Here is a 27,499-nt window from a genome sequence, read left to right as displayed (position 1 = left end):
GCTAGCTCTCTTCCTCCCTTCAAAGCCCTATTGAGAGCTCACCTCCTCCAGGAGGCCTTCCCAGACTGAGCTCCCTCCTTCCTCTCCCCCTCCTCCCCCTTCCCATCCCTGCCTTACCTCCTTCCCCTCCCCACAGCACCTGTATATATGTTTGTACATATTTATTCTATTTATTTTATTTTGTGAATATGTTTTGTTTTGTTGTCTGTCTCCCCCTTCTAGACTGTGAGCCCACTGTTGGGTAGGGACTGTCTCTATATGTTGCCAACTTGTACTTCCCAAGTGCTTAGTACAGTGCTCTGCACACAGTAAGCACTCAATAAATATGACTGACTGAATGAATGAATGACTACAGTTATTACTCCCTTGAGACATTTTCCTAAACCCATTTGAGAACAAGTGCTGAAGACTTTATGGGCTCTCAACATTTTAGTGCTGGCCATTGCCTTCCTTTTTAAGAGGTTCAGTTCAATTTTATCTGGGCTCAATAACACTAGGTACCCCTTTAGTTTTTGGGTGAACTACAAATCCTGAAAATCTGGCTGACTTTAGGAAATAATAATAATAATGATGATGATGGCATTTGTTAGGCATTTACTATGTGCCAGACACTGTACTAAGCAAAGGAGTGGATGCAAGCAAATCAAGTTGGGCACAGTCCCTGTCCCATGTGGGGATCACAATCTTATTCCCCATTTTACAGATGATATAACTGAGGCACAGAGAAGTGAAGTGACTTGCCCAAGATCACACAGCAGACATGTGGCAGAGCTGGGATTAGAACCCATGACCTTCTGACTCCCAGGCCAGTGCTCTGTCCACTATGCCATGCTGCTTCTATAGCATAATATGCTCTGATTTCATCAGAGCAATATTTTAACTACTTAGCATTCATGGTTGTTTCACTGAATTGGTTGTCATAGAAATAGAGTTTCTTTGTATATAAATTCAATGTGGACAGGGAATGTATCTACCAACTTTGTTGCATTGTACTCTCCCAGGTGCTTAGTACAGTGCTCTGCACATAGTAAGTGTTCAATAAATACCACAGATGATGGTAAATAATCAACAAGTGAAAGGTCATTACCTGCTGACCTCCAACTGTTTTATTTGAACTGCACAAACAGCACTTCCCAGAGGGGCATTTCCTGGATTTTGGTGTACTTTCCAAGCACTTAGTACAGTGCTCTGCACACAGTAAGCACTCAATAAATACGATTGAATGAATGGTGGAAGTTGCTTGGGTGGAAGTGGGGCTCAATTGGTAAGCTACTGTAAACAGCAGCAGGACCTTTCATTACAGCCCCAAAGCTGAGAATGATAATAATAATAATAATGGAATTTATTAAGCACTTACTATGTGCAAAGCACTGTTCTAAGCGCTGGGGAGGTTACAAGGTGATCAGGTTGTCTCACGTGGGGCTCACAGTCTTAATCCCCATTTTACAGATGAGGAAACTGAGGCACAGAGAAGTTAAGTGACTTGCCCAAAGTCACACAGCTGATAAGTGGCGGAGCCAGGATTTGAACCCATGACCTCTGACTCCAAAGCCTGTGCTATTTCCACTGAGCCACGCTGCTTCTCTGGCAGGGAATGGCAGGAGGCTAGGGCCATCTTGATTTGGTTTTTGCCATGAGACTCGTAAGAGGTGAAATACAATGGGTAGGAAGCCACGAATCAAAAGAAGCAGCATGGCTCAGTGGAAAGAACACGGGCTTGGGAGTCAGAGGTCATGGGTAAAAGTCCTGGCTCTGCCACTTATCAGCTGTGTGACTTTGGGCAAGTCACTTAACTTCTCTGTGCCTCAGTTACCTCATCTGCAAAATGGGGATTAAGACTGTGAACCCCATGTGGGACAACCTGATTACCTTGTATCTCCCGCCCCCCGGCGCTTAGAGCAGTGCTTGGCACATAGTAAGCACTTAACAAATGCCATTAATTATTATTATTATTAAAAGAACAATCACGTCCATCCAGAATCCTATTAGTGTCCGATCCCATTACTGATAGGGACAACCTCTGACTTAACTAGCTATTGTGCTTTAGATAAGTGGCACAGTACCAGGACTGCAGGGACTTCCTCATGATCAGAATTTTCCTCTGGCTCTTAAGTGAAGTTGATAGATCCTCTGCCGGAAGGCAGAATCTTTTGCAGAAGGAAGCTACATTCTGCCATGGAATCGACTGCTGCCCTGGAAGTCTCCTCTTTTGTGATGGCTCAGTTAAGCCTTAATGATATCTGTACTCAGGTTCACCCTGTCCTTGGCTTAGGACACTCTGGGCTCGTTTGAAGTAAACTGCCTGGGCACTGCAACTGGCCCTAGACACAAGTCTCTAGGAGTTTGGCACAGAAGGTGTGGATGAGAAGCAGCATGGCTCAGTGGAAAGAGCCCGGGCTTTGGAGTCAGAGGTCATGGGTTCAAACACTGGCTCTGCCAATTGTCAGCTGTGTGACTTTGGGCGAAGTCACTTAACTTCTCTGTGCCTCAGTTCACTCATCTGTAAAATGGGGATTAAGACTGTGAGCCCCCCGTGGGACAACCTGATCATCTTTTAACCTCCCCAGCGCTTAGAACAGTGCTGTGCACATAGTAAGCGCTTAATAAATGCCATTATTATTATTATTATTATGAGGAGACTCTGCACCGAGTGTAGAGTCCTTCCCCTCTCCATCCCCCCCGCCTTACCTCCTTCCTTTCCCCACAGCACCTGTATATATGTATATATATTTGTACGCATTTATTACTCTATTTTACTTGTACATATCTATTCTATTTATTTTATTTTGTTAATATGTTTTGTTCTCTGTCTCCCCCTTCTAGACTGTGAGCCCACTGTTGGGTAGGGACCGTCTTTATATGTTGCCAACTTGTACTTCCCAAACGCTTAGTACAGTGCTCTGCACACAGTAAGCGCTCAATAAATACGATTGATTGATTGAGTGATTTCAAAGGCAAAAGTACCCTCAGACTGCTGGGGGCAAAATTCTACCAGAGAGCCTGATAATATTCATCTGCGAGCTTAACAATTATTAGCCAAATTAGCAAACGTCACCGAGATAACCCCTGGCCATGTACAGTCCAAGTGCTAAAAGAAACACTGGAGTGAGATCTGGGTGCAGCTGGTTTAGAAGTCAGGAGGGAGGGGAATTCTAGATTTTTTTCTTCACAGTGTTAAGAGCTCAGCACTTTGGGAATAACTATGGTACTGGAAATAATGAAAACTGCAATAATTTACAAAGTCCTTGCAGAGATTTCCATGCAAATATTTGTGTTCCCTTGAAACTCTGCCTGCTCTACTGTGCATAAATAAACAGGAAACGTAAATAAACCTGGAATCTCCCTTTTCTGTTCCTTGATTTTCAAGAAATATTCTACAATTCCTTAACAGAAAAGAATGGCAGGCCTTCCTCATTTTGGCTTAGTCTGATAGAACGCTGTAAAGAAATGGAGGGCATTATATCTTACTAAAATTGTTTGGGAGTCTGTCTCAAGTGACTCTTTCATTAGTTCCCTGATTCTGTTGCCCAAACCATTAAAACTCCTGGGTCTGCCCCCTGTTTTGTATAGCTGAGTCCACTTAATTATGCTTAATTATGAATAATCACAGCATTCTTAGGTTTGCCCGAGTTTCAGTTAGACTTTCACAGTTGAAAATTGTATACAATAGATGGATGGAAAACATCTGCACTGACGAGTGAAGATGGCTCCAGTCAAATTACATCAAAGACAAGGCAAGCACTTAGTACAGTGCTCTGCATACAGTAAGCGCTCAATAATTACGACTGAATAAATGAATGAATGAATGAATGAAAGGAAGAAACCTGACAACATGGCCACATCTTTTCAATAGTTTTCAGACTGTAAACTCATTGTGGGCAGGTAATGTGTCTGTTAATTGTTATATTTTACTCTACCAAGTGCTTATTACAATGTTTTGCACACAGTAAGTACTCAATAAATACGATTGAATGGTCTCTTTGACACACCTTCTACTGTTGAAGGCTTATGTACATACAGCACTTTTGTCTATATCCAAAATTTATCTCTATTAATGTCTGTCTCTCCCGCTAGACCTTAAGTTCCTTTTGGGCAGGGAACGTATCTACCAACTCGAACTGCAATCTCCCAAGTGCTTAGTAGAGTGCTCTGCACACAGTAACAGCTCAATAAATACCATTGATTGATTGAAGACAAGAAGACTGCAAAACCTAGAAAACCTTCCAATGCGCAAAGACATAGCACTTGCACCAACTACTGAGGAAATCAATGCAGCAGGAAAGCCATGAAAAATGGTAAGCTGATGGCATAGCCACTGAGATCTAAAAGCATGAAGGGGACACTTTACTTGACCACTAACACAAGGCTTTCCTCAACATATGGAATTCTGAGAAGATGTCACAGAATATTACGAATGTCACCATCCTCATCGCCTTCAAGAAGAAAGGTGTAAACTCATTGTGGGCATGGAATATGTCCACCAACTCTGTTATACTGTACTCTCCCAAGCGTTTAGTACAGTGTGCTCTGCACATAGCAAGCACTCAGTAAAGACGACTGATCGAAAAACATCTTATTATGCCCATGTCTCTCCCATCCTAAAAAAACCCTCTCTTGACCCCACCTCACCTTCTAGTTATCGCCCCATATCCCTCCTACCATTCCTTTCCAAACTCCTTGAACGATTTGTCTACACACGCTGCCTCAAATTCCTCAACACCAACTCTCTCCTCTACCCCCTCTAGTCTGGCTTCCGTCCCCAACATTCCACGGAAACTGCCCTCTCAAAGGTCACCAGTGACCTCCTCCTTGCCAAATCCAATGGCTCATACTCTATCCTAATCCTCCTCGACCTCTCAGCTGCCTTCAACACTGTGGACCACCCCCTTCTCCTCAACACGCTATCCAACCTTGGCTTCACAGACTCCGTCCTCTCCTGGTTCTCCTCTTATCTCTTCGGTCATTCATTCTCAGTCTCTTTTACAGGCTCCTCCTCCCCCTCCCATCCCCTTACTGTGGGGGATCCCCAAGGTTCAGTTCTTGGTCGCCTTTTGTTCTCGATCTACACTCACTCCCTTGGTGACCTCATTTGCTCCCACGGCTTCAACTATCATCTCTACACTGATGACATCCAAATCTACATCTCTGCCCCTGCTCTCTCCCCCTCCCTCCAGGCTCGCATCTCCTCCTGCCTTCAGGACATCTCCATCTGGATGTCTGCCTGCCGCCTAAAACTCAACATGTCCAAGACTGAACTCCTTGTCTTCCCTCCCAAACCCTGCCCTCTCCCTGACTTTCCCATCACTGTTGACGGCACTACCATCCGTCCCGTCTCACAAGTCCACAACCTTGGTGTCATCCTCGACTCTGCTCTCTCATTCACCCCTCACATCCAAGCCGTCACCAAAACCTGCCAGTCTCAGCTCCGCAACATTGCCAAGATCCGCCCTTTCCTCTCCATCCAAACCACTACCCTGCTCATTCAAGCTCTCATCCTATCCCGTCTGGACTACTGCATCAGCCTTCTCTCTGATCTCCCATCCTCGTGTCTCTCCCCACTTCAATCCATACTTCATGCTGCTGCCCGGATTGTCTTTGTCCAGAAACGCTCTGGGCATGTTACTCCCCTCCTCAAAAATCTCCGGTGGCTACCAATCTGCGCATCAGGCAGAAACTCCTCACCTTCGGCTTCAAGGCTCTCCATCACCTTGCCCCCTCCTACCTCACCTCCCTTCTCTCCTTTTACATCCCAGCCTGCACCCTCCCACTCCTCGGCCGCTAATCTCCTCACCGTGCCTCATTCTCACCTGTCCCGCCATCGACCCCTGGCCCACGTCATCCCCGGGCCTGGAATGCCCTCCCTCTGCCCATCCTCCAAGCTAGCTCTCTTCCTCCCTTTAAGGCCCTACTGAGAGCTCACCTCCTCCAGGAGGCCTTCCCAGACTGAGCCCCCTCCTTCCTCTCCCCCTCGTCTGCCTCTCCATCCCCCACATCTTACCTCCTTCCCTTCCCCTCAGCACCTGTATATATGTATATATGTTTGTACATATTTATTACTCTATTTATTTTACTTTTACATATCTATTCTATTTATTTTATTTTGTTAGTATGTTTGGTTTTGTTCTCTGTCTCCCCCTTTTAGACTGTGAGCCCACTGTTGGGTAGGGACTGTCTCTATATGTTGCCAGCTTGTACTTCCCAAGCTCTTAGTACAGTGCTCTGCACAAAGCAAGTTCTCAATAAATACAATTGAGTGATTGATTGATTGATTATTATTCTCCACTGCTGGCAAGATCCTAGTCAGAGTACTCCTGGATAGACCACTAAAGAATGTTCTTGACCAATGCTCCCCAAATCACAGTAGATATGATCTTTGCAGCAGGTTAGATAAAGGAAAAATTCAGGGAGAAGCATCGATACCCCTCTTAAAGACCTTACAAAAACATCATCGGTAGATTTGGAAACTGGAAATTACATAGCAAATTTTGCTGCCCTGAAAATGTTCACTAAGATTCTGAGACTACTTCATAATGATATGGCTGTCCGTGTCAGAGCCAAGATGCCCTGTCCGATCTATTCCCTGTTGCTAATGAGGTGAAGCAGGGATGCATATTGGCCCTTGTCTAGTCCAATTTATTTGACACAACCATACTGGAAAATGCAACTAGAGACCCCCCACCCCAAAAGTACAGTGGTCTAGTGGCCTGGGAGTCACTGGACCTGGGTTCTAATCCAGGCTCTGCCACTTGCCTATGTGACCTTGGTCAAGTCATTTCACTTCTCTATGCCTCAGTTTCCTCATCTGTACTAGGGGCATTTAATACCTGTTCTCTCTCCTACATTGACCGCGAGCTCCATGCAGGGACTGTGTCTGACCTGATTATCTTGTATCTACTCAAGTGCTTTGTGCCGTGCCTGGCACATAATACACACTTAGTAAATACCACAATTACCATTGTCGGTGGCACACACCTAAGAAAACATTCAAATCCATTTTGCCAAATCAGCCAGGAGTTATGGGCCAACAACAGGCCCGAAGAAAACCGAGGTAATGTATCAGCCTGCACCCTGACCAACAATACAATAATAGACAAGGAAGCAGAAAATCAATTAGAGAAGGGTAGTGTATCCCTTAGGAGACTGTTAAACAGAGTGGTAGAAGCACGGTTTCAGACTCCAGACGAAATAAAAGATCTATAGAGCTGTAGTGCTTTCTGATCTTTGGCTGTGAGATCTGGACTCCCCATCCAACGTTTTGAGCAGGTCCATTCGGGTCCCTTATGGGCTACTCTCAACACTGAAGGGCAGAACAGGACACAAACAATGAATTCCAGAACAAAGTCACTTTCCTGTCCTTGAAGTTATGTTTCAAGAACCTCCGGTGGTTGCCCATCCACCTCCGCATCAAACGGAAACTCCTTACCACCAAATTTAAAGCACTCAATCACCTTGCTCCCTCCTACCTTACCTCACTGTTTTCCTCCTGCAATCCAGCCTGCTCACCTCACTCTTCTAATGCCAACATACTTACTGTACCTTGATCTCGTCTATCTCACTGTCGACCTCTCGTCCACGTCCTGCCTCTGGTCTGGAATACCCTCTCTCTTCACAACTGACAGACAATGACTCTCCCCACATCTTCAAAGCCTTATTGAAGGCACATCTCCTCCAAGAGGCCTTCCCTGACTAAGCCATTTCATCTTTTCCTATTCTCTTCTGTGACAGCCTGATTTGCTCCCTTTATTCACCCCTCGCTCAGCCCCACAGCACTTATGTACATCTCCATAAGTTATTGATTTATATTCAAGACTGTCTCCCCCTCTGGACTGTAAGTTCATCATGGGCAGGGAACATATCTAGCAACTCTGTTACATTGCACTCTTCCAAGCGCTTAGAATAGTGCTCTACACACAGTAAGTGCTTAATAAATATAATCGATTGATTGACTGTGCACAATACGATCCATACTATGGGCCCCGCATTGGCTTTTTTAGTCACGCATGTTCAGCCATGGGTGAATTTCCCCATCAGTAGCGTCTTCTTTGAGAATGAAGGACAACTTTGTGTGTGTGAATGTATCTCTGCATCTATATTTATATAGTGGCTGTGGTCTAAGTTGCCCACATTAGTCAGCTATTTCTCAAGATTCCTGCTGGGCCTGGCCACTTTGCAGAATGCCTAAGTGGTTCTTCATCAGAAGCCTTCACCAATGAGGGCATAGCCCCTAGCAGGAAGAACTGGGCATAGAACCAAGGTCTCCTGATTCCCAGAGCTGGGGGTCTTTCCATTGGACCAATAGCAGGTGCTGATGGAGTTTCCTTTTGAGAATCTCGGATGAGCCTCAGTGGACCAACAACAGTGCTGGCTAGTAAAGTAATCAATCAATCATATTTATTGAGCACTTACTATGTGTACAGCACAGCACTAAACACTTGGGACAGTACGATATAACAATATAACAGAGTTGGTAGACACATTCCATGTCCATACGAGCTTATAGCCTAGAGAGGACAGACATTAATGTAAATAAATAAGCGATACATAAGTGCTGTGGGACTGAGGGAGGGGGAATAGAGGGAGGAAATCAGGGTGATACAAAGGGAGTGGGAGAAGAGGAAATCAATCAATTGCATTTCCTGAGCACTTACTATGTGCAGAGTACTGTACTAAGCGCATGGGTGAGTATGATACAACAGAATTAGCTGACATGTTTCCTGCCCATAATGAGCTTACAGTCTAGAGAAAGGAGGGTTTAGTCAGGAAAGGTCTATTGGAGGAGATGTGTCTTCAATAAGGCTTTGAAGCGGGGGAGAATAACTGTCTGTCAGTTATAAAAGACAGACAAGGTAGGAACTAGGAGAATAAATTCATTATTTTGCACCACTATGGCACTGTTAAAGCAACCCTGGCTACATTGTGCAGCATTGCTGCAATGCACTAAACAGTCCCTTAGTGGTCTGAAAGGGTTAATAGTCTTTCCAAAGTGCCTGACTTGCAACCACATAGGCACCAGGAGAACTTGACTCACCACTTAGTGTTTTGCCATTTACCTAGCATATGGACATATGTAATTTAGAAATTATATCTTTTGACTTTCCTAATTCCATACAGTTTGGGTGGAGTTTTGTGTCTGAAAGGAGGTTCCGATAATAAAGCTTTTAGTTTGGTTCATATGCCTGCCTCCTACTTGCCTTTCAAGTATACTGACAAAAACAAAACTTTCATCCCTGTCAGCACTGCAGAGCCAATATAATACAAAAGAACCGGGCTGTATTCAAGTCAGTCTCTTGCATCATCAGTAAAATTGCTTGGTTAGCTTCTACTGTAGGTCTCATGGTGATGATTTTCAGATGCAAGGTTGGTAACTGGCAATGGAATAAAAAATGATGACGTAAACTGGGCAGGCTTGATGGGCAAATTGGATGGAAGGAATGGACATAAACACCAAGAGTTACTTTTTAGTCTCTTCCTGTATCCTAATTTGGGAATTTGATCTAAACTAAATATTTAGAAAGGTGGGGAACATACATTTAGATGTCTTTTAAGGCTTCCATGAGCATGATTGCCTGTTGCTCCCATTTTAGAGTGAGTTTACAATATGTGGAAGATTGTAGATTGATGTTCTGAGCAGGGAAACATATTCTCTGTTTATTCAGAGAAAAGAGAAGCACCTGAGGCCAGGGATTGTGTCTACCCACTGCACGGTACTCTCTTCCAAGTGCTTAATATAGTGCTCTGCACAGAACAAGCACACAATAACACTGTTTAATTGACTGACTGAATGATTGAGTTGGGATTCCATTCCTTGCCTCCTTTTCCCCTTGGCCACCAATGAATAAAAAAGGATCAGATTTCAGGTCTGGTGAGATTTTCCCCAATTTCAGCACTGGCCTTAGCAGGAGTGGGCATTTTCTCATTTTCTGTTTTATTAAAGAGAAAATTATCTTGATTCCAAGACTCTGACCACTTCATCTCAACCAATGAAATGATGGCTCCATTTTATGATTGGGCCATTCCTGGATTCAGGAGAGACCAGTATGCCAATGAGCAGGTTTGGACATTCAAAGCATTTGCATTTCACTGGGGCTATTAAACAACCACTGAAGAGGGGCCATACTTGGCCCATGACAATCAGGGCTGGATCTGACTGACTGGGAAACCCAGAGCTGGCCTGCAATTTGGAGTTGTTCCCTTTGTTTTGCCTTTTTAAAGCTTGATTCAAACATATTTGGAAGGTAACATTAAGTTAATGACAATGCCAATTGTGATATTTGTTAACTGCTTACTTTGTGCTAAATTCTGTGCTAAGCACTGAGGTGGGAACAATATTATTAGATCATATTCAGTTCCTGTTCCACATGGGGCTCACAGTCTAAAGAAGAGGAAGAACAGGTATTTAATCCCTATTTTACAGGGGAGGATTCTCAGGCACAAAGAAGTTAAGTGACTTGCCCAAGGTCACACAGCAGGCAAGTGGCAGAGCTGGGATTAGAACTCAGGTCTCCTGACTCCCAGCCTCTATGCTCTTGTTTTTTAATGGTATTTGCTATGTGACAGGCACTGTACTATGCACTGGTTCAGATACAAACTAATCAGGTTGGACACAGTTCCTGTCGCACGTGGGGATTATGGTATTAATCCCCATTTTATAGATAAGGGAACTGAGGCACAGAGAAGTTAAGCGACTTCATCCAAGGTCCCACAGCAGACAAATGGCAGAGCTGGGGATTAGAATCCAGCTCTTCTGACTCTCAAGCCTGTGCTCTTTCCACTATGCCACACATCTCTCTCTCTTGTTCTGGAATGTAATGTTAAGTTTGACAAACTTTTTAGCCACCAAAATCAGCTAATGCTACTGCAAAAGTATAATGTCTCTAAGGATATATCAATGCAGAACACATGGACTCCCAAAAGTAAGATTATCAAGCTGCTTTCACGTTTAAGTTCAAAGTCGGAAAGTCATATCTCAGGGCCCACTGTTATATATACATTCCCTTTAAGGCATTTCTTTTTGTTGTTGCTGTTCATGAAACGAATGCGACCATTTGGGGATAAAAATATACTGGCACAGAGCACATACACTGGGTTAGAAATGAGTGACTTTGGCGGGGGGTGGTACAGTGGCTGTACAGCAGTTTGAAAGAGGGAGAAAAGAGCCCCTCACAATGAGCAAATACACTGAATGGGGAGACCATCAGTGGGGATGGATCCAGGAGGATGCTAGATCAGAACACGCTTGAAGGCATGCTTCACAAATCAACTTAAGCGTGGTACAGAAAGGAGGCAAGATAGGTTAGAGTAACATACTCAATTTGTACATTTCTCAAATCTCTCAGCAGTTCCCCAGAATGGGCTGGAACATGCCCCACTCCCACAGAGCCCATCTAACACAGAAACATGAGAGGAAATCACTAATTGGATTATGTTCGATGACCTTGTACAGGTGGGACGGCAGATTTTTGGGTCATGCTTTCACTTCCATTTGAGAAAGTACAAATCCTCTATAGGTCTTCAGACAGAAAACAATGGCTGATATAGCTTAGAACAGAGTGGAGCATTTTTGGCAGTCAATTTTTGTACTATGAAAAGGAAGGGGTGTAGGGGGTGGGATGTCAAGAAGTTAACAACTAATACTGGGTCAATTAATCAGTGTGTCATTCTCTCCATTCCACATAGTAGAAGCAGCATGTTGGGAAACAGTTTTATTCTCACACATGCATGGTGCAACAGATCTAATTCATGCCACAGGATAAGAAATCTATTGCCATACTCCCCGCACGTGAAAAGACTCCCTTCTCTTTCCGTGGGTTTCAAGGTTCTAAACTACAATCAGCCCTTCATTAAAAGAATAAAAAAAATTTAAAAAATGGTCTCATTCAGCCAGACTGAGGCACTTGTTGCACTATGTTGGATTCTTAGTACAACATCAATAAATGGCCACTTGTAGAGGGACAGACTGCCCAGTTCATAAAAGAGAGATACATTTAATGCCCGATGGATAGATCGTTACAATACCCATGGGCCTAAGATAGTTTGTGGGAAGGAAAACAACCCCAGAGAGAAAAGAAATGGAGCAAAGTAGAAAGGCATTGTCATGGAGAAATGAGATGTTTTTTTCAAAAGCAATGGATGATTCTAAAAGTACTTTTCCTTGTTCACTGGATGGTCACCATCCAGTTCAAAGTGGGCAAAGGGCATGAGCATCTTTGTGAATGATGTAGGTGGACAATCCTCTGGTATAAAAAGAAGTTATGGAAAGGTCCGAGTTAAATCCTCTAGATAGATGGTCAAGCTCCATGAAATGAGAAGCAGCGTGGCTCAGTGGAAAAGAGCCCGGGCTTTGGAGTCAGAGGTTATGGGTTCAAATCCTGGCTCCACCACTTGTCAGCTGTGTGACTTTGGGCAAGTCACTTAACTTTTCTGTGCCTCAGTTCCCTCACCTGTAAAATGGGGATGAAGACTGTGAGCCCCCCGTGGGACAACCTTATCACTTTGTAACATCCCCAGCATTTAGAACAGTGCTTTGCACATAGTAAGTGCTTAATAAATGCCATTATAATAAAATGAAACTCTGCTCCCAGTAGATGGTCTACAAAGCTTCCCTAACTGCAGGTAACTCATTCCTAGAGGGGCAGGATTTTCCAAATACAGGGAAAAGGGGTATGGAAAGGGAAGGACTTAAAGAGGAAGGGTGAGCTAAAAGTAGGCTGAGATCCCCAGTTCTCAGGTGGGTGGGTAGGTGGCAGGGGAATGATTAGGGTTGGAGTGGGGAAGGCAAAAATCCACTTCTCCTTTACACTTGGCCTTCACTTGCCTCAGCTGGGCCCTCAAAGTAATAGGTCACTGACTATTTTTCATTTTGCTCTTAGTAAATTGCATTTTTGGGTTTTTTTAAATCTTAATCCAATTGATCGGCATATCATTAACCACAGTGTAAACTCAATCAAGTAGAAAAGGTGCTCTTTCTGGGACTAAACACCCCAAGGAAAATCAGAAAGTTTCACTATGGGAATTAAACTCCGCTGTGCTGAACAGGGCTTCATTCCAGATGCTGCAGGAGTTTGCTCTCTTCCCATGGGATTCTCCATGCCTGCTGGGCCTCTGTATTTCTTCCAAGTCAAAACCAAGTACTACAGCAAAAAGATTCTGGATTTCTTGCATTCTAAGCCACACTAAAAAGGAGCTACACCTTCTGAGAGTCAACTTGCATTACATTGGGATCTGCAGGGGTCCTTCTAGCTTCTGCTCCTCACTTGGCATCATTTCAGCAACTAGATGATCTTTCTAGCCAACGGATACATTGAAAACCTTAGGCTTTCCCCCACCCTTACCAGCCAAATGAATATTCTGACTTTGCAGGCTCCAATGAGTTGCAATAGCACATGATTTAAAATAATGGGAGACTGCTGGTGGTGGAGAAGTTTCAGAGCAAAGAAAACACAGTGAATTTCCCCCACCCTGGATACTTATGACCAAATTGGGTGACATATATTTGTTTTGAAATCAAACCCATTAAGGAAAAGGAAAAAGGAGGGGAGAGCAATGGTCCAGATATATCGGTGCACTCAAAACATAATCTCCAGAACTTTTTTCACCCTCAAAGTATTTAGATTTTTTAAAATGACTGATTGGAAATGATAAATTTTGGTGTTTTGGATTTTTGCCTAAATCAGTCAGAAGATACCATCTGAATTGAACATCAGTTTTCTAACACTATCTGTGCACCTTTTGTCCCATTTTTTCCCCTCCAAGTATCCTACCTCTGAATCAGTCCTCTATCTTGAGCCATTTATTGAGAACAAACATATGATCTCAAAAAAGACATCACCTGATGAAAGTTAAATACCTGACTGTGGTGTATGAGAATCATAAACTTGCTTACGGTCTATCTGGTCTGCAAACACTTCCCCATAGATCATCCAGTAAGGCATGTAAAAGATGTTCTTCGCCAGCTTCCATGAGGGCTCCTCGTTGGGAAAGAGAATCGCTTGTCTGGCAACCCCGAAGCTCATCAGCACCACCAACATGATGATGACAAAATACATCATGTCTATCATCTGGAAGGAGTGAAGAGTAGGAAAAAATAAGAGGGTTAGGGACCACTCTGAAGGTGAATCAGTCACATATTGAGTGCCTTCTGCACATGAAGCACTGTACTAAGCATTTGCAAGAGTACAGCAAAACACAAGTTTCCTGCTTTCCAAGGAGTTAAATCTAACAGGAGGCAAAAAAGTACTCACAACTACTGGGAGCACGAGGAGGAAGGATATAATGGAAAATATCACAAAACCATCAGGATGAAATAGCAGGATTAATAATTGACTATAGAAATAAAAATATCCTTGATGAAATGGGAGTGCTGTGAATAAGATGGTTGCAAATGAAACTGTGTGATACAGATGAATGCTCTTGACAAGTTTCTGGGCACTGAAAAGGGAGATTTGGATGGATGGACATGTTTATATAAGAGCTGCTTTAGACTTTAGAACTAAATCTGGATGGAATTTATAGTTCAAAATTTAAATGTTATTCTTTGATTCAAAGCTTAAGGAAAAAAAACAAAAAACAACCAAACCCACCACTCAACAGAGAGAAGAAAAACATTTCACTTTTCACTTCTTTTCACCTGGCCAGTCAGCAGTATGAACAGGAGCAATCACTAGATGGCTGACTCAGGGACCATTCATTCATTCATTTACTCAATCGTATTTACTGAGCGCTTATTGTGTGCAGAGCACTGTACTAAGCGCTTACCAGAATCCAAGAACTCATGAAGGCTCACTGTAGATCTACAACTAACTGGTTCTGGGTCTGTGAGAAATCCTAGGAATGGAGAGGGGAAACGGCCCTTTCTGTGAACCACGGCCATCTCTAGGAACAGAAGAAGGGGGCAGTGGCTCCAAAAATAGGAAAACAAGCCCGTCCCCGTCCGGCAATTATAAATCCGAGAAATGCTTGGGGGTAAATAAACCTTCCTCCTCCCATTCCACAATATTATGGGTGGGGAAGGAGCAAAGTCTACTGCTGCCCAGTGCTGCGGTTTGGCTAAAACTAACACTCCTGGCCCTGGTGACCCACCTCCTTTGGCTACAAAATAAACTCAATGTAGGGATCTAATGTGAATATGTCATACCAGGATAGCAAAAAGAGCTTGTGAATTTCCAGGTGTTCAGACAAGGCTGAGAATTCTTTTGAAAAGTTCCTAAATATGGTGTGGTTGTTCAATTCCCTTAAAACTTTGGAGAAGTGAAAAATGACAGCATTCATCAAATTCCCTTGCTTTTTCTCAACCCTAATGCTACCCATTTTTCACTCAAGCATACCTCGTCTTTTCCCACTTTTATTTCCATGACTTGTCTTATGTTAACCACATCTCTAGAACCACACACTCTTTCCCATGCACTAAGCCACCTTGCTTCCCCATCCAAAACACATTTCAAAAGACACCTCATCTGGGAAGTCTTGGTCAATGACACCTTACCTAGCCACCAGCTCCCCCACCCCGACCCCAGCAAGTCTACTGAAGCCTACCAGTGAAACGTAGAACCTTCTGTTTTTCTATTTATCTATGACCCCTTGATTTGTTTCTTTTGGTATGGGCTTTCCTACAACTTCAGTGTGTTGCCCCCACCTTTAGTGAGTTAAACACTTGGTGATTTTCCACAGCTAGTGGAGCAGCAAAATAGAGTGAGTCCTATGTCATGACCTATTGCTTGGCACATATGCCTTTGTCATTGCAGGCCTTCTCTTGACTCACAACATCCAGACCCAAGGTTGCTTTGGAGTAATTCCTTGGGGGAAGGCCCAGGATGCAAGTAGGGACAGGAGGAGTTCTGGAGAAACTGGTTTGTCCAGTGCTCTGCACACAGCTGTTGCTCAGTCAATACTATTGATTGATTAACTGGGGCTATGTTCCAGTTAGGACCCCCCAGAAAACATATCACCTGTTTTTACACTTTTTCTCAATCCTCTAGCTCCCACTCCTTTAACTGACATTCTACACTCTATTTTTCTTATTTGTAGGAGTCGGGGTGGTGGTGATGGTGAGGGGGGTGAGGGGCAGGGAGTAGGCTGCCAGAGGCTCAGCTTGAGGGAAGAGAAAGCACACACTTTCTTAATCATTTGCTGGGTTCCATCCCCATTTCTGCCACAGAGACAGGGGAGAAGGGGGAGGGAGAAAATTAAGTGTCCCAGCTCTCAACAGACCCAATGAGTATTTGTGAATAGTTACTTCCATCATGATTTAATGACAAGGTTTGTTTTTTATCATTAAAAGTTGCCAAAAAGAAAAACCTTTGTCAGTTCCTGAGCAAGATATTCTTTCCAAAACTTGATTTGTTGTTAAGGCACTAATTGGCTCCTCCATTTGATATTGATTTAAATTGATGAAAAGGAGGGTGAAGATATGTGCAACATGGAAAGGAAAGGTTTTTTTGTTCAGGTCAATTTTGCCAGTAAATGAAAAACTAGTTCAAATGAATGGCTGGACTTTTCCTCACTGCAGGCTGGCTGTGGGATCTGGCTGGTGGGATCTTCACCCAAGATCTAATTAGATAAGGAAACATCTTTCTCAACCACCTCTCTCCACACATATAGATGGAGTCTCAGCTTCCACCCATACATCACTGCTGGACCCAGGCTGAGAAAGCGGGATGTGGGAACAGAAAAGTCATTATTTCAGGAATGATAAGCCCCAAATCTAAATATGTAACATATTATAATTTATTTTCCCTGTTGATTTTTGACTGACTCATGGAAGAGGTAAGAATTTAGGCAATGCAGTGAATGCTTTTCACACAGTCCTTACTGCACTGTTTCCTAGGAACGTGATAGTGCCATTTCTTTCCATTCACAAGAGAAAAGCAGATAATTATATCATTCTGAAAATAGAAGAGGTGGATTTTAAACAATCAAACTGATCTGGTATGCAATTTCTCTCAGTTACTTTAACAAATACCTATGGGCAGTGCCAACCAAGTTAGCAATATTTTTTTGTTTAATTGGCCTTTTTCGTTTCACGTAGACTGTGAAACTAGATACACAGACTAGACTGTGATCCCGTTGTTGGGTAGGGACCATCTCTATATGTTGCCAACTTGTACTTCCCAAGCGCTTAGTACAGTGCTCTGCACACAGTAAGTGCTCAATAAATATGATTGAATGAACGAATGAAGAATTGACTTATTGTGATTTAATCCAGCAAAATAGCAATGGGTGGCATGGGTGTAAAGCATTCTGCTAGTTGTGGACAGAACAATGATATGTGGACAATGTGAACAATTGTCAGTCAGCATGGTAACCTTGAACCATTTACCCTCTAATCCACTATGGGTACTATAATGTATTTTCCCATACCACGAAGGCTTTTATTTCTGACAAACACAACTACTGTAATAGCAGATAGGACTACTCTTTCCAGGGTAGCAAGCTGTATATCCAATTCATCCCCTCTCTTTGTGCCTTCTCATGAGTCTGGAGAGCTATGAAGGAATTTCATTGGAGTCCTTCTGGATTTTTAACCTGGGGAAGAGGGGTAGGGAATGAGGGAAGAATAGCTCTACTCAGGAATGACTGGAATAATTCTGTACAACTCCATTTGACCCAAAATGGGGTGTACTGAGGATATCTAGGGGGAGGGCTGGCAGCCATAGCTAAGTGGCAAGTTGGCCACTTTGTGGGGTCCTGTTCTGCCTCTCTGGCGGGTGCCTATGACACCACACTGATGAAGAGCCATATCCAAGCTCATCTTGGAATTCTTGCAGAGAATTCTCAACTGCAGTGGGAGACTTTTTCTTTTCCATGCCCAAGAAGGCACATTCCTATCCTCCTACTACATGCGTGGGGGAGAATTGAACTCATTAAGAGTTTCAGGAGTAGACACTTTCAGGAGTAGATACCCTGTGGAAGTTGGCTGTTTGTATGGCTACACTTAAATTTTGAGATGCCGGAGATGGAGGCCAGAAAAACTATCACCAGGCCTAAAATACATTTTGAAAACAGTAGCTAAGTCCCCCTCCTCTTTTTCCTGCCACCATTTCTCTCCCCAAATTCCCCAACAGAAAACCAGGAGTCTTTTCCTACCATTTTTCCAATCATCATGACGTACGGTCCCAAGTACTTGTTCACACCGAAGATGTCCAGCAAGCGGATATACCAGTAAATGATGTTGACGCAGTATATGACCCGACCGTCACTCCTGAATGGCTGGTCTTGTAGACGAAGGATCATCCCAATGGAGAACAGGAGGATGGCTATGAGGTCTGTGACGTTCCAATATTCCTGAAGCCATACCTTTACCTTCTGTAACAGCTTTCCAGGTTCTGACATCAGAATCTAAATCACAGGGAAGAGAAGGAAAGATTGGTTTGATTTCTTCAATCAATCAACCCATTGATCAATGGTATTTAAAAGTGTTTACTGTGTGCAGAGGATTCTTCTAAGCTCTCGGCGGGAGTACAATATATTACCGGTTGGTAGACATGTTCCCTCCCACATCAAGCCTTCCCACCTTCCCCCTCCATGATGAGGGTCCCAAATGCCCCTTTAACGTGTTCCCCATTCTTTTGAACCTATGACACTTCAGCTTCTGGCTGGAGGCATGTTTCAGCATGGGCTATTTTACTTAACATTGTTAAGGTGTACACACATAGGAAATTCTCATCGTTGGTCTCTGAGGTGACTAATTTTTGTTCCTCACTGTCACACACATAGATGACAAAGGTTGAACACTAGAAAACTCTCCATCCCAATTATCAAAATCTAGACAATCTACTGGTGGTAACTTCCATGTCAGTGTTGAGGCCTGATATGAGACTTGAAAAATCCTTCCTGTCCTAATGATGATGGCGTCTCCCATCTGGAATGACAGGCAAGCCTTGATCCTAAGACTTCAGGACCAAGAATCTGTGCAGAGGAATTGATTATAGTGCTAGAGCCCTTTAACTGCAGCTTGTGTGAACTCCTGAGATTTATCTTCCCAAAATTTTTACCACCTACTAAAGTTCACTACATTGAATGTGGTTGTGTGTGAAAAGGATGAGGAACTGGAAAGGAATGCATTCAATCTGAAAGTGCCACTTCAGTCATTCTGTTAATCGTAATTATTGAGAACTTACTCTGTGCAGAACATTGTACTAAGTACTTGAGAGAGTACAATATAATACAGTTGGTAGACCTGATCCCTGCTCACACTTCAGTTTCACCTCATGGCCCTCTAAGGAGATCAAAGATACCAGTAGGGTGGACTCTGGAAAAGCTGGCCACAGGGAGGCCAGAAAGTGGGAAAAATGTACCTCTCAAATTCAGCTCTCCTGCATTCCCCCAGGACTGACCCCAAATATGGTGGCATTGGTGCCTTTGCAATATGCTAAATAATTTTTGGAAAATTGTAGAAATGAGGGGTAATTGTAGAAATGTAGAATTGTAAAAATGTTAAATGAGGTTAAGGGAGCAAAATATTTGAGTGGCAGAAACTGTAGTGATATGGGCCGAAAATGGAAGAAAAAGAGGCTAAAAGGGGGGATTGGGGACTAGACATATTTATTTGTAAGTTTTGATTTTTGTGTTGTGAAAAATATTATATTCAGTTTGATATGGTATTTCAAACCTCTTTGGTTAGTAGTTGAAAATTCAAAATCCACTTATGACATCTTCATTTGGAGGCTCCACTGGGAAGAACATTATAAGTGGAGAGGGAGGGAAACATGTTCCAACAGAAAGTTCTCATTTATGAACTCTCCTGTAAAGTTTAACAGAATAATAAACAGGTTTTTCCCAAAGAGTATCCAAATGTGGGACACTCCATGACAGCCTCTCTCCTCAATAGTAATGATAGTGGTAGTAGCAGCATTGATTGAGCATCCACTTGGTGCACTTTACTATACTAGGTGCTTGGGAAGTGCAGAACAAAGAAGTGATATGATCTTGTCCCAGAGAGGTAAGTGTCTCCATTATAGACCTGTCAGGGACTCAGAGAATAAAATAATGCCCTAGATTCCAGAAAACTCCATACGCATATTATCATTCTGAATCAGATGGTGGTCACTGTCTCACTGTGGAGCCCAGTAGTCCCCACAGCATTTATGTAATTATTTTTATAGTCAGATGCTTCTCCTAAGTGTAATTTATTTTAACATCTGCCTCCCTTACTAGACTGTAAGCTCCTTGGGGGCAGGGAACATGACAACCAACTGTACTGTATTGTATTCTACCAAGCATTTAGTACACTGCTCTGCCACAGTAAGTGCTCAGTAAATACTAGTGATGGATTGATTGATTAGTGCTTTTCTGAAGAAGAAACTCTTATCCCCTTTGAATCCTCTAAACATTTGGCATAAATTGTTTCTTTTCTCCAGGCTGAATGGGAATGTGTTCTCTCTCTCTCTCTCTCTCTCTGTGTGTGTGTGTGTGTGTGTGTGTGTGTGTGTTTCTGTGTTACATGTGTTGGCTGATGGGGTTAAATTCCACACTGGGATGGATTCCCAATGGATTTGTTTTCTCATTTTCTGTTTATCAAGTCAATTTAAGGATTAAGGTAAAAAAGAGAGAGCAGCTTGGTTCAATTCTCAGAGTTCTCAGTGATGGTGGTTCAGAAAGGGAGGGGAGAGCCTCAGATTCAAGAACATCTCTCTTTTTGGAGATTAGCATTTTAGCCTCCACCCTTTTCAATCACAGCAGGTTAGTGATTGGGACAATACTCCTTTGACAACTACAGAGCACCTTTTGTCCAAAGGACCTCAAAGGACATTAAAAATTGCTAAATGACAGAGGTATTCTTCACCCTGCATCATAGATGGAGTTTCCATGGAGTTGCTGTTACCTAGGTGATTGATGATTAGATCCTGGATGAAAAATTAGGAGGCAGTTTGTAGGTTACCCATGGGCAAGGCATGTCCTTTATTATGAAACAAGTTTCCCCGTATGTGAAATGGGACAGGACTACAAGCTTTCCACCCAAAATTAATTAGGTTAACAAGATGCTGAAGGTAATGCAGCAGCTAAGAAATCAATACATTCTAACTACAAGATATTATGATCACTTGGATAAAGTACTTATGACCTGGTTTCCTCCTCAACCATCTACTGCTGCCAACTGTATTGTACTTGCCCAAGCACTTAGTACAGTGCTCTGCACATAGTAAGCATTCAACAAATACTATTGATTGATGGATTTCCAAAGGAAGGCAGGTTTTAATCTAAGAGTAGGAAACTCTGGATACAAACAGTGTGTCTAGAAAAAGCTTTAGTTAACTAGTATGTTTCTACCAACTCTGTTATATGCTGCTCCCCAAGCACTTAGTACAGTCCTCTGCACACGGTAAGTGCTCAATAAATACCATTGATTGATTGACTGATTAGAGGCAGGAGAAGGCATAGAGGCAATAAGTAAAGAAGAAGGGCAAAGACTGTAAGTAGGGAGAGAAGATACAGAGAATTTCTTGTCAATACATCTGCTCTACCAACATTTTTAAAAAGCCACCAGAGTAAGCCACAGATCAGTAAAGATAGGAGGACGGTATGGCTAAACTCAGCCTCGGCATGGTACATAGAAACACAAACACACAAATACACACACACACACACACAGAGGAACACGTTCCCAAGTTACCTGAAACAACAGATGAATTTCATATCCTTACCACTAGGGAGCGAGATTTCCAGACTCCAAGAGCCTCAGTTGAAAAGTCAGGGTTTATTATGGGAATTCCACGGCTAATCAATCAATCAATCAATGGCATTTATTGAGCACCTACTATGTGGAGAGTACTGTACTATGAACTTTGGGAAATACAATTGTGTAAGTAGACATGATTTCTGCCCTCAAGGAGTTTACAGTCTAACAGATTGAAACACATTCTAATTTGAGATGATGATAATGATCCAAATAATAGGCTATGAACCTCATCAATCAATCAAACAATGGTATTTATTAAGCACTTACTGTGTGCAAAGCACTGTGTTAAGTGCTTATGAGGGACAGGGACTGTGTCTGATCTTAATCTTGTATCTACCCCAGTGCTTGGTAGAGTGCTTGGCACAGAGTAAGAACTTATCATATAACTCAATTATCATCAATCAATGGCATTTATTGAGCACTTACTGTGTCCGGAGCACTGTACTAAGCACTTGGGAAAGTGAAATGCAAAAGAGTTGGTAGACATGTTCCCTGCCCACAGGGAGCTTACAGTGTAGAAGGGAAGATGGACATTAATATGAATAAATACATTTTGAATATATATGTAAGTGCTTTGGGGCTGAGGGTGGGAGAATATCAAGTGCCTAAAGGGTACAGATACAAGTGCATAGGCAACACAGAAGGGAGAGGGAGTAGGGCAAATGAGAGCTTAGTCAGAGAAGGCCTCAAAGGAGATGTGATTTTAGTAAGGCTTCGAAGATGGGGGAGAGTGGTGGTCTGCTGAATGAGGAGGGGAAGGGAGTTCCAGGTCAAAGGGAGGATGTGGGCAAGGGGTCGGCAGCAAGAGAAACAAGATTGAGGTACACAAGTGAGTAGGTTGGTGTTAGAGGAGCGAAGTGTGCAGGCTGGACTGTAGTAGGAAAGCAGGTAAGGTAGGAGGGGGTGAGCTGATCGAGTGCTTTAAAGTTGATGGTATGGAGTTTCTGTTTGATGCGAATGTTTGATGTGTATAACATTATTATTATAATAATGTTCCTCCTGAACAGCTCAAAGCTCTCACATTCTTTATCCCATTTATGGCCCCAACATCTCTCTGACTTAGTAGCTCTTGAAAAGCCCAGCAGACACTAAGGCAGAGAAGACCTATCAAAGAAGGCCTCTCACCGTAAGTTAGACAAACACCATCTCATTACAACCTTTCAAGCACAGGTTCCTTTATGATTTTCTTCCTCTTTGAATTTACTGTTTTTTTGGGAGGGGAATCTCAGGTAGTGAGACTTCAGAGCCCTCTCGTGGCCTTTAAGAATTACAGCATCCATTTCAATCAGGGCCCGGATAGAGGATCAAAAACCGATTGTGGAAAAGGATTTTCAACTTGTTCCTAATTTTTCTTTGACTGCATTTTATGGCAGATTATTTTTTAAGAGATCCTGAATGTTATTTTGAAAAGCAAAGTTTCTGGTGAGAAATGGACAAAATGAGGACAAAAATAATCACCCTGCACCCTAAATTGGGGTGGGAGTGGGACACTTGTGGCTGTTTAGTCACGTGTTCATAGGGCCACCACTGTTGTATCTCAGGAATGTGACAAAAAGTGAGTTAGCTGGGCATGCAGTTTAATATGGTGATCTCACAGGCACCCTTTTGTGAAGGAAGCAGTGTGGCCTGGTGGATAGAGATCAGGTCTGGGAGTTGGAATGACCTGGGTTCTAATCCCGGCTCTACCACATGTCTACTTTGTGACCTTGAGCAAGTCAGTTAACTTCTCTGTGCTTCAGTTACCCCTTCTGTAAAATGGGAATTACGATTATGAGGCCTATGTGGGACAGGGACTGTGTCCAATCTGACTGGCTTGTATCTACCCCTGTCCTTAGTATAGTATGTGGCACATAGTAAGCGCTTACAAATACCATAAAAAAAGGCCATCAAAGTCTTCGTTTGGCTGATCCCAGGGTCTTTCTCCAGGGGATGCCCAACACCTCTACTTGCTCCAATGCCATTTCATTCCCTTTCCAGGTCTATAGGAACTTCTGTGCCACGTTGGTGCCACAGAACTTGGCAGCAGTAGCCATGGTGGAGGGAGGCTCAGCACTGACAATTTAAAAATGGACATAAATGTGTACGGTTCTGTCCCCGTACAGATGGAGGTCAGGCCATCTGAAAACACTGATTGCCCAATATTAAACGAGAGGGATGAATTGCCACCGTACATGTAAGAGCCAATTGGAAGTGAGACAAAGGATAAAGATGCAAAACAGGTTAACATGAGGCCCTCTTGTCTAACCAAAACACCATGAGTAACCTTAGGTATTCAGGGAAAGAGAATGGTGTTAGAATCTCAAACAACCACTCAGCACACCTTGGCAGACAACAATATAAAAGCCTGAATGTGGAGCTCCCTCGGGGCTTATCAATGTTGGAGAACTGCCATCCTGGGAGAAATTCCATTATTCAAGTGACAGCACCAGGAAAAGCAGATATTTGTTAAACTTTAACTTCCCTCCAAGTCCCCAGGTAACCATAAATGTAATTAAAAGGCCCCTTCTGTTTTCTTTCAGTCACATTCTCTCTTGAGAAGGGAGTTACCTCTCTCATCTTCTCTATTCCCAGTGTGAAAATGTAGGAAATGACTATCCATTCCTGGACAGAAGGCCAACGATCCATCTTCACCAGCACAATGTAATTGAAGAGCATCAGATATCCGATGTATGCCAACTGTTAGGGGACAAAAACATCTCTCATCAACAATTGAGGGGCTGGGTTTTCTCAGTGACATGGGCTTAATTTATAACTCTAAACAGTTTTCTTTGACTCCAAAATGATTTTGTGGCAATAAATAAACCAGAGATCATTCTGAGCTGCTTGCTCATTTCCCATTATTCGATGTAATAATTCCATATAGGATTTTACAGGGTTAAATAGTCAAATAAACCCTTTCTGGTCTATTTTTCCCCTCAGATTTTCAGTCCTGATCAGACCCTCACTGCTTTATGGCTCTTAATCTTACATCTTTTCTCCATCTATGTTATTCCCAAATGGGCCAAAGCTTTTTGCTTGTGGGAAGTCACTAGAATAGGCTATGGTCCCTCAGATAATGGGCTCAATAAACATCAACACTGAACAGCAGAACAGCAAACAGAAAAAGATAAATGGAGAGAGGGATTTCTTTTAAAACAAAGGGCAGCCTTAACCCTGCCACCACCAGGTTTGGACCCTGGTGTCCACCATTTTAGGAACTCTTTTTTGAAGAAAAGCAAGCACCATGTTACTTTGGGATCTAAGACAACTTTGAGTTCTACTGCATCATTATTCAACTATTGTCTCTCAAACTTCTAGCACCACTACTCCTGATCCATTCTCTCCTCCTGCTATCCCAAGCGCCAAATTTCCTATATTTAAGGTAATTAACATAGACCTCTTTCTCACAGTGCCCCTGATCTTCAGTAGTTACTTAATCTCTTTATGCTCCCTTAGCCTTTTGAACCACACCATGTAGCCTGGGGTCTTCCCTACACTTCTCCTGCTGATCTTCTTCAGTCTTTTACCTTGTCTTTATTCCCTTCTCAATCCCCATTCTAATATGCTCCCTTTTCTTCCGCCTCAATCCGACCCAGAAGACTCTTGTTTCAATCTCGGTATTGAAGTTGCTTTCATCTAGCCTCTTTCATTTTCAGAATACAGCCACTCTAATGGGGCATCCTTATTCCTTCCATGATGCTGTTATCTACTCCAACCTCCTCCAAAATTTACGTTTTTAAAATTGGATACTGCGATTGTAAAACAGGACCTTAGGTGTCCTCAGCAGAACAAAAGAAGCCATGGCTATTGCCATGGCAATGATATGAATAGAATTCAGCAAGTAGCAGCATGGCCTAGTGGAAAGAGCACAGGACTGGAAGTCAGGAGACCTGGGTTCTAATCCTGCCTTCACCATTTGCTTGCTGTGTGACCTTGGGCAAATCACTTTCCTTCTCTGTGCCTGTTTTCTCATCTCTAAAATGTGGATTAAATACCTATTCTCCCTCCTATTTAGACTGTGGGACAGAGGCTGTGTCTGATCTGATTTACTTTAGTGTTTGGCACATAGTAAGTGCTGAACAAATATCTCAATTATTATTGTTATAAGAATCTTTTAACTTGTGCTGGGGATTTGGTATGGTTCAGCTTACTCTCCAGGAGAACTATCTCACCTTTCTGGGTGGCCATCCCAATGAAACAACTCTTACTTTTCTTACCTTAGCTCTGATATTTTTTTTTCATTTTTGCATTTGCAGGCTTGAAGAAAACTGTAAAACAGTGAAGAGTTACAGCCACCTGACTCCGATTAATGTCACGCTGATATTTTATTTCATTATTTAGTAGCTTAATTTTTTTCTTTATCCAATTTATAGCCTTGAAACTACTATATATAGAGTATTGAGACTGTGATAAACTACCACAATGGGCTTTGTATCATTTTGGATTGAGCTTGTTTCCCCCTTCAAGGGGGAGAAGAGTTACATAAATTTTGTTTTTCAGTGAGGGGAAGCAGTGGGTCACAGTGGTTACAAGCAGAGTATGTAGCCTTGGGTGCTGGCTTTCCTTCTAGTTTTTAGTCTGGATTTCTCCCAGTTGAACATTTCAGATTGGATCTGACTTTGAGCAAGGCAAAGGTGGGGAAGCCAATTGGATGACAGCCCCTTTTCCATTTGCAATCTGCTCCTTGCTCCAACACGGTAATAGGGGCCCACAGGTTATGCTGTTTTTGAAGGTACAGTATCATTTATCTTGAGACAGAGAGGATATGTGGGGTGGTGGAAATTAGGTGTCCCATATTTTTCAGGGCCTGGGAGAAAGTGGGAGATATGCTTCAGAGTGGATCTTCTACCAGAGACGGCTTGACATTAAAGGAACATGAACTTCCAGATGAATCCACATTCTTTAATGAGTCATTACAGCATGCTTTTAGTGGCTTTCTTGAGAGACAGAGGATGTGATAGAGACAGTGTGTTTGTCTTTCTGTGTTGGATACCTCCCTTCTGTGTTTTGACCCCTAGTTTCAACCTACCCATACACTGCACGAGAAGCAGCGTGGCTTAGTGGAAAGAGCATGGGCTTGGGAGTCAGAGGTTGTGGGTTCTAATCCTGGCTCCACCACTTGTCAGCGGTGTGACTTTGGGCAAGTCACTTAACTTCTCTGTGCCTCAGTTCCCTCATCTGTAAAATAGGGATTAAGACTGTGAGCCCCACGTGAGATAACCTGATAACCTTGTATCTACCCCTGTGCTTAGAACAATGCTTGACACATAATAAGTGCTCAACATATACAATTATTATTATGAACGACTGGAGCTAGTACATCAAAAAACTAGAAAGACGGAACTAAGAAAAAAAAGACATGGTCAGCTCCAGTATAACACATGTTTTTGCTATGCAATTTTTCTGGAATGTTGTTTTTTTCAGAATTAGGAGCCATTTTTCAACAAAATGTGTTTAGATCGATTGCAGCACAATGCCAGAAATAACAGCTTTACACACTTGCCATGCGCACAACCATTTTGTCCTACACTGAATTAACTTGTGCCCATTTGTGGATTATGTTATATCCAAAGCGTATTTATGTTGTGGGACAATGTTCTCTAGTGCTTCCATCACATTATATCCAAATCATGTAACGAAAGCATGGGTTCTAGCAGAACCGACTATCCCAAAACACAAACATTACTTCATACCAGGTTCTTCAGGAACACAACCCTCATATTATAGATGAATTGACTACCTTTGAATGATGGTAAAAATCATATATCCATCCCCCCAAACTTCCTTATCTCCTGCTGCTACTAACTTCCCTTATGCTTGGAATATTACACACTATGCAGAGTGACA

General features: G+C 42.8%; 1 protein-coding gene across 2 annotated transcripts in view; it reads right to left on the bottom strand.

Moving 5' to 3' along the window:
- TRPM3 (transient receptor potential cation channel subfamily M member 3) overlaps nucleotides 1-27,499 on the bottom strand; it is a 617,739-nt gene that overhangs the window by 34,288 nt on the left and 555,952 nt on the right. For both annotated transcript variants that reach the window (XM_038769495.1, XM_038769496.1), the window contains 3 exons: nucleotides 24,221-24,349; nucleotides 18,082-18,333; nucleotides 13,883-14,057 (listed from right to left, as the gene is read on the bottom strand). In XM_038769495.1, coding sequence (XP_038625423.1) covers nucleotides 13,883-14,057; nucleotides 18,082-18,333; nucleotides 24,221-24,349 — 556 coding nt within the window. The remainder of the gene's footprint in view (nucleotides 1-13,882; nucleotides 14,058-18,081; nucleotides 18,334-24,220; nucleotides 24,350-27,499) is intronic.

Source organism: Tachyglossus aculeatus, chromosome X4, assembly GCF_015852505.1.
Source record: "Tachyglossus aculeatus isolate mTacAcu1 chromosome X4, mTacAcu1.pri, whole genome shotgun sequence".
Classification (NCBI taxonomy): Eukaryota; Metazoa; Chordata; class Mammalia; order Monotremata; family Tachyglossidae; genus Tachyglossus; species Tachyglossus aculeatus.
Note: the sequence above shows the minus strand (reverse complement) of the source record. Positions and strands in the feature narration are given on the sequence as shown.